The 13,163-nt window shown below is 39.0% G+C and overlaps 1 protein-coding gene across 1 annotated transcript in view; it reads left to right on the top strand.

Moving 5' to 3' along the window:
• Positions 1-11,165, top strand: part of CPXM2 (carboxypeptidase X, M14 family member 2) — a 79,826-nt gene extending 68,661 nt beyond the window's left edge. The window contains exons 11-13 of the mRNA XM_049811212.1: positions 287-426; positions 948-1,047; positions 6,327-11,165. Coding sequence (XP_049667169.1) covers positions 287-426; positions 948-1,047; positions 6,327-6,580 — 494 coding nt within the window. The 3' untranslated portion in view covers positions 6,581-11,165. The remainder of the gene's footprint in view (positions 1-286; positions 427-947; positions 1,048-6,326) is intronic.
• Positions 11,166-13,163: the final 1,998 nt, after the last annotated feature.

The following is a 13,163-nucleotide window of genomic DNA, read 5'->3' as shown; positions in this document are numbered from 1 at the left end:
GGTGCAATCTTGTGTCCTCCGTTTTGAACACGTTAATGGGACGCTGTCTTCAGAAAGTCTTGTTTTGTTAAATGTACAGCTCTGGTGTTACTCTGGTGCTTTGCTATGGGAGATGTGGCATTTCTAAAAATCTTTTGCCCTGCCAGGTCTGCTGACTAAGCCAGCTAAATAAATACCCAGTTCGTGTTTAAATAAGTTCTATATTACTTTGCATAAAATAATCAGATCTGATCAATAGATTAAAAGAGGAGATAAAATTGTTTCTTTTTTTACCCCCTGTTGACAGGCATAAATGACTTCAGTTATCTGCACACTAACTGCTTTGAGCTATCCATCTACGTTGGCTGTGACAAGTATCCCCACGAGAGTGAGTTGCCCGAAGAATGGGAAAACAACCGCGAGTCCCTGATTGTTTTTATGGAACAGGTATTCAACAGAAGAGTAACTTCTGAATAACTTGATGACTCCTTTCGGATTGGAAGGGAGTTTAAGGTTTCTGATATTTTTCTTGCATGGCTAATTACATGACTATTGGTATTTGTGATAGGAACCTTACCTACGAGCAATACTGGCGTATCACTTCAGCCGGGCTGTTTTGACTTAGGAGAATAAAATAATGAAGGTTGTCAAAATTTGGCATGAGTGCAGAGCTTGCTAGAAAGGACTGCCAGAAAAAGACCTTACGTCTGCTGCGTTATCTGCTCGTTTTATCTATCTTTTGAATTTGATGCCTCAGGAATCCTAACAGAATTTGTAAAGCTGATTCACCATAAGCTGATGCCTGGGAGGCTGATACTGGGTTAATAATGATATTTCAAAAGTGTCTGAACCGTAAAGTAGGAATATAATACCTGTAATTCCCATATGGAATTAATGATTTATGATATCTTCCTAATGATGGTACTGTTCATTGCTGTGCAATATTTGTTTGTTTATTGTCTCAATAGGTCCATCGGGGCATCAAAGGCATAGTAAAAGATGTGCACGGAAAGGGAATCCCAAATGCTGTTATTTCAGTAGAAGGTGTTAACCATGACATTCGCACAGGTAAAAAAAAAAAAACAACAAAACCAAACCCCAAAACGTCAGTGCAAATGACCAGATTTATGGTTTAAAAACAAAATACAGAACCTCGTTGCAACTTTGAACTCTTTTCTGTGAAAAGCCAGCAGATAGTAGACAGTCCAAGGAGAGCGTTGCAGAAGGAGTGGCACGTGAAGAGGGAGTCACCTCTTTCCATGGTGCAGCCGGGTGGACAAGAACAGGATTAAGCCTTTCCTCTCTACCCCTCTTCCTCTTTCCACCTCTCTTAAAGCATCGAGCAAATAGCCTTTCATCAGCCTAAAATCAATAGCCTACATAAGGCTGTGTCCAAAGAACTTTTATTGCGCCTTTTCTAATGTAAAGGTAGTGCAAATCTAACCCAGAATAATTATAGCACTGAAAAACAAGGGTGTAGGTAATGCCTGGTTGGGTGAAGAATGTTCCTCTGGCTGTTAGCAGTTACAGGACTGTGAATGTGTTGGAGATGTGATTTAGAGCTGTGTCCAGAGGAGAAACAGCTGTTGCAGGGAAAGAGGATTTTCACAACCTGAAGATTCTCCTGCAAAACATTACAGCTTTGTGAAAGATCGTTTAATGGGGCTCAGCAGAAACATTGCTTTGCACAGGTGAATTGCAGCCCAGAGAATTACTTTTCAATATGTATAGTTTAAAAAAAAAAAAAAAAAAAGCACAAATGGCTATTTGCCTCGTTAGCACAGTCTTGATCTATACCCAGACACAGGTATGTATACTCAGAGTAAATTCTAGGCCTGGAAAGTAGTTATGGTACTAAATAAAGAACTGCTTTAAATAGACAGTAGCTAATTACAAGATTAATAGTAATACCTGAAAATTGCTTTGACAGGCAGCAGGTGGGATAGTGTCCAATGGCCATTGTGTTTGTGTAGGTACTGTACCGTGATTTAAGACACACAGTAATCTTAAACGGGCAAACAACAGGGGGATATAGCAAGGAGACAAGCACGCAGAAAGAAATAGAAAAGCAAGATGTCAGCAGGAATCTTTAGGGATTGCACTTAAAGAGCTGGTTGAAAGAGGTTAACAAGGTTTCTGTTGGACTTTTATGGAAAAGTAGGATCATGGTGAATAATCAAACAAACCATATTGTTGCGTAGTCTAGTTTTGGTTCAATATTAGAAAGAGGAACACTATTTTTACGTAGTTTTCGCGTCCTGACTGGCATTCTGGGTTTTTCATTTGCTGCCACTTTCACGTGCTTTGCCAGTGAGATACAGTATGGCACATTTTGACAGGTAAACTGATTTCAGGCTATGGAGTATCTTAGAGCTTTGGGTAAGAGACTTTCAAATCTCTAATGTTTGCTACAGTAGATTATCTGAGCCAATAATAAATCTTGGACTATCTAACTTAGTTTATGATTAAGTTTATTTCAGTGCTACTGTGTCCCTGTTGTAAAGAAAACATTGAATGACAGATATTTAATTAGGCAATAATGATTCTGCCTTAAATATTTCAAAATAGGACTACTGGGAAATGATAGTGGGAATTAAAGTAATCAGTTGTTTTTCCTTGTCTTGGAAGTCTTGGCAGTCTGGAAAGACTGCCATAAACTATAGGCTGTATTATTACTCTGTTAACAGAATTAATATATTGCTCTGGTTGAGGCCGAGTAAATGCAATGGGTGATTAATATCCAGCTCTCCGTACACTGGATTGCCACATGAAAGAAAAATCAACAGTTTAAAGACAGCAAACGTGCATATGGAAGGGAGTCCCAGTGGCATGTGTAATAAATCTGCAAGATCCCAGAATCCACCTTGTAACGCTCGGGGAATCTTGCAGATATTGACATCTAGACTTAGAGCTGAGCTTCTACGGCTTTAAGGCCATCTACACATGTTAGTACAAATAAAGGTACTTATTTTATTCTTTTTAATTCTTCTTTTTAATGAGACGTTTAAGCTGACACTCTTTGGGATTCACTTTGTAGATGGGAACATAAAAGTTCTATGTTGTTTTATATCATACAGATAACAATGTATGTCTCGTTAGTCTTTGAGAATTTATGTTGGAGCCAAAGAGCTAAGATGACATGTAAAACTCCAGAGAACGAAAGCAAATTGTCAGCAGTCTTCTTTCTTTTATACCTTTTAAAATGAAATATGTATCCATTTAAACCTGTGGATTGCCTTGATACAAAAATAGGCCAAGCAGGAGAAGAATTATGGCCGCTATCTCTATTTATATAAGTTTTGTTTGAAGTGAGCTAAGCTGTAAGGTATCTAGTGTTTCTTTGATACATAAATGTGGTCACCTACCCTGTAGAGCCAGACAAAAGTTGTAAAGGCCCTCTGATAACATTTACTTGTTTGAGAAAATTTCTGTGCTTCTTTCTGTGGACAAAAAAAAGTGCATAGAAAGCATTTTTTATTTTTTACTTTCTCTTGCATGTACAATATCTCTTATGGGAAGAGAGGGCTGCTGACACTAGGCTAACAATATTAATAGGCTAATTGAAGTCATTGATTCTGAGAGTAAGAGCTTTGTGGAAAATTATTCCATTTTCTCTTGATGCAGATGGAACTATTGATTAAGTCTGAGTGATTGCATGCTGTTACGGTTAGATGTGGACTGTGCTCTGTGAGGTAACCTTTGGAAAAGAGTTCATCAACTGGATGACCAAATGCACCTGGACACCTTTTTTCCCCACGGTGCAAAGGCAGTTTTGTGGGTTGCTTCCTGTAATTGCGCACTTTGGAAATCTCAAAGCAAATCTCAATGGAGAAACGTACAGTTTCTTACAGCCAGAGTTCAAAGACAGATACGTGTTTCTGTGTGATTTTTGCAATAAACCATAATTAATTTAATTTCACACGACGTTCAGCGAAATTTTTCTGAATATTTTCATAAGTTTCATATGATTTCAGAATACATTGTGTAACCAAACCCAAAGATTTTGAGGTGGCATTTAGTAATATTTAATAACATCAGTCTAAGCTAAGCATAATTCTGGTATTATAACTCTCCAGTCTCATTCCAGGCTGTCTGCTCAGTAGAGAAAAGTTAAGTTTTAGTTGTTGCATGCATTGGGTGTGCAGCGCTATGGCTAGCTTTCCTGGAGAGTCTTTTGTAGGTAACAAATCATTAGGATAGATTTTTATAATGTATTTAAATTAGTAAAATTTGGTATATTTAAGTGTAAATATGACAATTGTAACAAAGGTCTATCCTCTCAGGCTCAAAGAGTGTTGCTTTTAATTGAAGTGTTTATGGAGTCCTCCGACACATTTTATTGATAATAACACTATCTTTGTATTTATACGCATTGTTATTTTATCTAAGCAGACCCGATAGATGGAGATAGATGTAGTCTGCCTCTAGCCTGCTCCCTCTGGAGCCTATTCTTTTAGCAATCCTATTATTTACTAAATTTATCTGTATTTTTAATTGTGTTTCTCTTGCCATCTGCTCTGCTGCATTTTTTATCTACTGCATTTAATCTGATTTTCAAAAAAAACCCCTTTTAGTCTGGTATTAAATTCTGGGCAGTGACAGCTGACAGAAATACTTACGTCTACTTACTTGTAAATGGAAAGGAGGTAAAGTGCATCCTGCTAACAGCTTAATATCCAGCTTTGTAATAATTTCCCAGTGGTGTGTGAATGTGTAGATTTTTTTCTGGCCTTGTGCGGGGTTGTGATGAACTGCCTGTTAAATGTGTCAGAAAAATGTGGGTCAGTTTTGAACTCGAGGGGCTAAAGCCAGCCTCGGAACGGGGATGCATTCACAGCCACGCACAGGGTGATCCATGGCCTTTTGTCAGCCCTGTAGTATCACCAGAGAATTTACAGCCAAAAACGAGCCTTTAGGGATAAATTCAAGAAACTTGGACAGCTTTATGTTTTGCCTTTTGGTTAAGGTGCCAATGGACCCGATAGTAGGGGAGAACTGAATAAATTGCTTCTCAGAGAGCCCTTCCAAAAAATGCCTGAGTCCTGAGAAATAGAAAATCTGGACCTTGATCACCACCCCAAGCGGGGTCAAACTGGCTGAAAGAAAAACCTGATCAAGCCGGTATGCAAGAACTAACCTGGTCAGATGTGCTTCTTGCACCCAACTTCACACCTGTATTCAGAGACTGCAATATCAGGGTGCAGTTGATATTGCTGTTTTGCTAACACTTGCTGTTTGCAAACGTTTTGTATCTTACCAAGCCCTGAATTAAAATCCTATTTCTTTAAACAGAGGCTAGCTAGTCTAATCTTTTCCCACATATAATATCTTTATGCAAACCATCTTTAGTTTTTGCGACATGCTTGCATTGCAAGTGACCCAAGGCTAGTGATAGTAAGGCTGTCAGTTCTCATCAGTGCTAAAAAAAACCCAACCCCTCTTCATACAAGAGATGTTGCATTTTATTTCTATATAGAATTGCATATTTGAATATGCACTTTCATTCCACAGTGGGTTTTCCCAGGAGAGAGTGCAAAAGTAATTTTAGATATTGGTGGTTCACCTTTTTCAGTTCACAGCTAGGCGTACTTGCTAGTTAAAATAATATTTAAAAAGTCCTTATGTACGTATGGGTAATCTGAGATCATTTACAGGGAAAAAAGAAGAAAACAAAGTGCTGATTCAACGAGGTGTTAAAATACATTTTGCTTTGTGCATGAGTAGTTTAGTTGATTACAAGAGCTCTGCTCATGTATTTGCAGGTAGGCAAGTGGTGAAGTACCCTGATGAATTATACTTTGTGGGAAAATTAGCGTAATAAAACTCAATGTAAGATTTTTATGGAAGGGGATATTTACTTAGATCTCTAAGTGAGTTGACATTATGCATTCACAAGCTTTGAATACTAAATAGCACCAAAACACACGTGTCCAGGTGGTCTGGCCAGGATCGTGAGTGTTATGTGGGTACCCCACTGGGGCTCCTCGTGGTTCACTAGTTAGAATTAGTTTGGGGAAGGTCTTTTATACCCGCAAGGAATCACCAACCATTACCGGGGGACCCTTTGCCTCAGGATCCTTCTGACTTCAGCTGACAAAAATCTTAAGGCAGACTGAAGCCCGTTTTGCTTTTTCCATCATTTGGAAAATATGTTTGAGGCGTGTTTTCCCGTAGGGTTGGCGGGATGAGGAGGGGCAGCCTCGTTGACACCTTCCTGGTGTGAGGATGCTGGGATGCTGCTGGTGGGATCATCTTACCCCTGTGCAGGCATTTCTGTATTCTCATAAACAACCTCTTCCTCAAGGAGAAAGGGCCCTTATCCTGAAAACCATCTCTTTTCCTCCCAGGAGCCGATGGGGATTACTGGCGTCTCCTCAACCCCGGGGAATACGTGGTGGGCGTCAAGGCGGAGGGCTACACCACCGCCACCAAGACCTGCGAAGTCGGCTACGACATGGGAGCTACCCAGTGCGACTTCACCATCTCCAAAACCAACCTGGCGAGAATCAAGGAGATCATGAAGAAGTTTGGGAAGCAGCCCATCAGCCTGTCCCTCCGGCGGCTCAGGCAGAGGGCTCGGCAGTGGCAGCAGCAGCGATAAATCTCAGCCCGGCAGCCCGCGGCGTCCCCGAGCTCTGCTTCTATCAGCCTGGCTGTAGTCGTAGTGAGAGTTACATAGCCCGTCTCTTCATACGTATTTCTCTGCACGAGGCCTTTCTGTTAGTGGAGCTGGATGAATAGTGGGGGTTTTTTCAGTTTGGTGGAAAAATCGGAAAGAAAATTCGAGTCGAACCAAAAGAAGCCCCAGGTTTGGGGGGAAGAGGCAGGAAGAACGTAGAAAGTTGTTTTTGAGTTAACCTGGAATGAAATTGTTTGCTTGTTGGGTTATTTAATCCTTTGTAAATCTGTTTTCTTTAAAAATAGAAAAAAAGGGAGAAAAAAAAAAAAAGAGATACTTGTAAAGGAGAAGTGTTGTTTTGAATGAAAAGCTGAAACAAGTTCTTTCTAAAGTATAAAATTGGTATATTTTTGCAATTCAAAAAAGTTTTGACACTCTTTACATTTTATTCTCATATGGGAGGAAAGCTGAGAGGGGACAAATTCTGTTGAATATCATAAAAATTTGTGTCAAAATTTCAGTCCCCCTTTCCCTGAAAGTCTACCTTTTGACAAGAACCATAATATTTGGGGGAAAAACCTGAAGCGAATAACCCACCTTAGCTTTCCTGCTTGGGTTGTTTACATTTAAGGATGTCTTGTGATTCTTGAGTTTAATGCCAGCTTTTTAAGGCTGTTTTTTTATTCCGTGAACTAAACCTAGTGAAAAGGATATGGGACAAGGACCACTTCAGCATGTGGCATGACTCCCCTTCTCTAACCTGGGAGAAGGACTTGAAAGAAAGATTTTCTTGTGGATACAGCCAGTCGTATCATGTGTATGAGAGGAGAGGCTTGGTCACTGATATGTGCATGGTTCACAAATCCACTGATACCACCTTTTTTCTTGATTTTTGGCCTGTCTGTAAGTGCCTTTTGTGCTCATGCACACCTTGTGCCACTGTCTTCTGTGACATGCAAGGGATTTGGTATTCCTCTGCACGGTCTGCTCATCTTGCCACTGCAGCTGCTGCTGTTTTTCTGGCCTTATGACTCTATGGGAGCAGGATTTGTGCTTTATTATTGGCTTTTAAGTAACAAAATTGTACGGTAGGACAGGATTGAGGTTCAGGAAAGATGCAGATCAGATCTAGGAAAGAATGAACTAAATAAACACTGGACAGTATCAGCCGGTGAAAATCAGCTTTTCTCCATTAGCTTCAATGTTATGACCTTAATTATACCAAATGAAGGGCCAGCTGTATGACTTTAGCCAGTCAAAAGTCTGTGGCTAAATAAACATCTCTTAAGATGCTTGGTAGAAAGACTGCAGTGTACACTTCCAAATACAATTCTGTTTAAAACATTTTAATTGCTATTACAGTTTTTACCTATTTGATATGATTCTTAGAAAAGACATTCACCAAAGTACCATTCAAAACTGAGGAAAAAATAAAGTTTAAGTAGAAAACTTACTGCAAAAATACCATGTGCCATCTGTATTAAATCTTTTTTTCTTGTTAATGAATCTTGCAAACACATAAAAGGCAAAAGATTGCAGAATGAATAATATAATCATGAAACCTTGCATAATAAATAGTCATATTCTTAAATTTCTTAGACAATTCCAGCCCATGCTTGTTCTGCAGATTCCATTAAATAACAGCAATGTATCTGGCAGCAAGGGCTGAAAGAAAATAGAAGAGTGCATACGTTATTTCCTATCATTTGATTTATGGAACTCCAGCTCCCAGTCAGCATCATTTAAATTAAGTAATAGAGGTAAACAAGTAATCCAGTCATTACATTAGCATTTGGAATTATATTTTACTTATTTCACTCTATCTACCACCCTTACAACATTCTATATGCCATATATTTTTGTATAGCAAATTTAACAGCAAATTGTCAAGAAGGGGTTTTTGGCAGCTGAGAAGGGATTGACGATGTCTTTGTGCAGGTAGCAATGTGAAATAAGTTTGGAATGTAGCGTAATGACAGCAGACTTTTGCTAGCAGTTTAATTTGGCTTGTTCATTGGTACGTGTAGATTTTGTTACCACCACAATAGATCAGGGCCATACATGATTTTTTATGTGTGTTTGGGGTTTTTTTGTTATGAACTGATGGAGTTTCTTAGGTGGCTTCTCTCTGGAGTCCCATGGAGGCTACCCAGTCATCTTGCTGGGGGTGGTTGGCATGCACAGGCAAACGAGGAGCTAACCAGCCAGACTTAAATCACTAATAATCAGATTGAAGGTGGAAACCACTGTCTTAGTCCTGGCAGGTCAGTTCTTTCTACCGTGAAATTATGGTTCAGGCTGGTCTGAGATTTACTTTACAAACCTAGAGGTCCCAATGCTTTGTTCTCAGGTATGAGGTTATCTCAATGAGAAGGGGTTTTTTATTTAATAACAAGGAGTGGGTTTGATGGGAAATTCTTCAATGCCTATTAGCTAAAAATTAGATGGACTCTGATTGCTGAAGACCTCAGTAACATCAGATGCTGAAGACGGTGGCCTTGGTGCTCTTTACTGGCCGTGACTAGTGCTTACGCATACTTGGGCACAGCAGAACTATGACTAATGCAGGTGACCTTACTCCATTTTAGTCCAGGCATTACTAAATAAATGGCCTAATAGCTGTCAAGTGTACTTGTCTGTGCAATTATTTTTTGATTGTCCAGCACCTTTACACTGGAAAACACTCAAAGGGATTTTACTAGGAACTTCAGATGTGTGAATATGTCATGCTGAGATAAGATGCTTATGGCTGCCCTGAATATCATAATATTGAACTGATGTGTGCCCTATTTACTGCTATAGTTATGCACTTGGGAGTTAAAATGTTCATTTTCTTTGAAATACATAGCACCGCTATTTAACCTTTGGATAGACCCAAACCACAAACCAATAAATCTGGATACCAGTGTTTTCTATTTATCTATCTTTTCCACATCTTTAGAACAGATAATTTTTTTCTAAATTCTGTGCTTTTAATCTCTTTTCCTTTCAGTGTTTTAGGAAAATAGGCAACCCTACAGAAATGACAGGAAATAAAACTTGAGGATGGATATGATCCTTTTATAATTACAGATCCATTTTAACAGCTACTTACAGAAGGACTTTGCAAAACTTTGATCATCCCTGATGTAAAAAAAAAAAATAATACAATCCCTTCCAAGTAATAAGAAATTCAGCTGCACATTCTCACCCACACAGTAAAGGTTAAACAAATAAAAGGTTAAAACGGGACATATTCTACTCGCCTTGGTAACACCAGCCATCGGTCATCTGCTCCCAGGCAGAGACCTGACAATTATAAAACACAGTGGGAGCTGGCTGGCTTCTTGACTATCCACATCATTCTATCCAGCTATTCATTTTTTATCTAATTCTCATAATTTTTATCACCCCATATCTCAGTTTTTCTCCTCCATCGTAGTAACTACAAGAATGCTAACCTCTCAAAGGCAGATCTCGGTATCTGCTAATCAGCTTGTGAATGCTGAAGCCAATAAAACTGTATCTACTAAAACTATATCTGCTTGCACATGTTGGTATAAATATAGTGGATCTTGGTAATCTCTAACCCAAATTTAATCTGTTGGCACCGGAAGGCTGTTAGGAGTATCTGAGTATCTCTTTTATGAGGAGGTTGAGCTCTGTGTGAGTAAAACACACTGATAAAAATGAATGTAAATAAACTTACTGACACTGCTGGTGAAGAAATGCATTTTTTCATTGGATATTTTAAGCCCGTCACATATTTTCAGCTTCTGTCACAAGCTACTTTCCCTTCTTTTATCCACGTATAGTTGTGCGTTTTTTCCTCCAACTTCAGCTCATTATTTTCAGTGGATTTGGGACATCCTCCCAAAGCATGGATTTCAGCAGTCAGTGATGGATTTATGCAGCCAGATTTCATTGCCTCTTTTATCATGCAGTGGTAGGTGGTTGACCTTTTTGAGAAACACTGGAACAGAGAGGAGTTAACTTGAAATAGACTACAAGTGGTTTCACGCCAATGACTTTCACTCCTTTAAAAATTGGCATATAATTGCTATGGGTCTGAAAATGCCCGAGTTTGGAGGCAAAAGTGCTTCTTTACCATTTATCTTTGTAAGCAGTCTCTGTGTGTATTTAGTCAGGTTGCAGCCATGAGCCTGAGGGGGGAAATGTAAAAGCACATACGGGTCGTATAAATTGTGGTAGCGTCACCTCCTGCTGCAGTACGCTGCTATGCCGGCATGGAAACACCGCGGGACAAACCGTTCTGCGGACGCTTACCAACTACCCAGCAGGAGCACAAAGAAGCTCTCTTTCATACTCACTAAATGAATAAAACTTTCTAAAAGTCTTTTTCCTTTCTTACTGGAGCAGGTGCATACATGGAGAGAGGGTCTGTGATTTTTACAGCTGATTTCATGGATAATTTTAGTACCACTTTTGCCTGTGGTTTTTTGTGCTATCATAGTGGCGAGCAGTCTTCTTAGTCCTTTCCAGTCCTTAATAAATGGCTATGAATGCTTTTTGGCTTCAGGTGATTAACTTTTAGAAGTTTTAGGTCTTTATTCTGGTATTTCCTTAATTTTCCAAGTTTAAATCACATTTATACACTTAGTCTAATGTGCTTACTAGTCTTTAATTTCTTTTTGAAGGTCATTTACCTTGAGATGACATTTCTTTATTTCACTGTAACACTATAATATAATTTTTGAGCCGCAAAAGTTATGTTCAATGGAGCCATCAGGGTGAATGCACTCTTGTGCCTGGAACAGTAAGTCACTAAATAACCATTCTCTGCCAGCTTCCACTGATATAATCACCATTTTACAGCATGTATAGCCAGTTTTAAGTCTAGGTGAGACTTACAAACCCACCGAGTCCACATTCAGATCTGCAGGACAATTTGTTCCATTTTGGTAGCTTCTCTGTCCTCTTAACCTGACAAGTTACCCAATTTTATTTTGATGGAGATTTAGATTACTGCTTCACATGAAAATTTTAAACAGTGCTCTCATGCTCATTATCTGCTCCTTGCTCATTAGGCAGAAAAAGGACATTTTTATGCCTTTCATAAATCTCAGAGGGGCTGCATTGACTGGACAATTTTTGGTATAACATTTCAACTCATAACTACCTGAAATTAATACATTTATCAGTAAAAAATGCCAGGAATGGCATTTTGGAAAGCCCGGGGAAAAAGTTTAGGCAGTGAACATAAAGGTACTTTATAGCTGCATGTTTACATACTTAATCTGCTTTTTCAGTTATACGAGTGCCTTTAATCATCTGCTCTAGTGCCAGGATCAGAGAGGTTAAATCCATCTTCCCCTCCCTTGTGTCTGGTGGTTTGTACAGGCTGGATTAAACAATATCACACACAGTTTTCTGCTCAAGCTACTTTGCTTGACTCTATTAAACTGATTTTCAGGGACCTTTCCAGCATTTACCTCTTCCAGTTAACCGGGCTCCCAGACGAAGGTCCAGCCTTCATCTGTGAAGATCATCAGAGCATGGCTGGAGGTGCCAGTATCGCATCTGGAGATAACACGTGGGTTCTCGAGGTACACCAGAACTTTTCAAAATTTTTTTTTTTTCAGCAAAATACTACAAAGAGCATTGCACTGCTCTGCAAATGCCTACTCTTTTAGCTTAATACTACTCTAAGAGAAGGCGTGGGCAATTTAAAAAGCTTCATTTTCCTGATCAGAACGTAGATAAAGAAAAAGCTGAAGGACCGATGAAGAGCAAATGTTGAAAAAAAAAAGATTAAATAGTAGCTACATAAGGAATCCTTTGCAATCAGATCTTAGAATTCTGCAAGATTTCATGAAGAAGTTATAGGTGTATTTAAAGTTGTCTTGCAACACCTATGAATTCCATACGAAAAGGAACACTTTTAGCCAGTAGCTTAAATAATAGATCATCCTGCCCTTCACTCCATACTGAGGAATTGCAATGTCCAGTGTAGACTGGGGCTGAAGGATGCTGTCTCAGAGGGTAAAGAAACAATGTGCACACTGGCTTTCAAGGCCAGAAAAAGATAAATGGAATACAGATCTAGAGAAATAGAGAAATATAGAAACACAAAATGTACCTTCAAGCACGGCAGCTTGGTAAGTGCCCATATGGAGGAAGCCCAACCAGGCTTGTGATAAAAAGTATGTATACAGAATGGGCTGTTCCATGAGAATGAGAGGAAAAAAACCCGCAACTAAAAAACCAAAAGAAACAAACAACAGCAACAACAACAAAATGCAAAACAACCCTTTGATTTTTGCAAGCAAAATAAGCAAGCAAAAAACCCTCCTCTGCATGTTGGAAATAATATTTATGAAAGTAATACCAAATCACAATTATGACAGAAAGCTTTCTTTTTTCTGTTGAAGTCTTTTCCATTCCAACTCTTTATTGTGTATTCTGAAATACTGATGTAGTTTACAGAAAGCAGTTAGTAATACTTCCCACCTATTATTATATGAAGTAATACCAACCACCTGATATTTTAATTATTCTGGTCATTAACTCTCACTTAATTTGCAGCAGCTGCTTTCTAGAATTCAATACACCACTTCTGTCAACA

This window comes from Accipiter gentilis, chromosome 9 (assembly GCF_929443795.1).
Source record: "Accipiter gentilis chromosome 9, bAccGen1.1, whole genome shotgun sequence".
NCBI classification, from domain to species: Eukaryota; Metazoa; Chordata; class Aves; order Accipitriformes; family Accipitridae; genus Astur; species Astur gentilis.
Note: the sequence above shows the minus strand (reverse complement) of the source record. Positions and strands in the feature narration are given on the sequence as shown.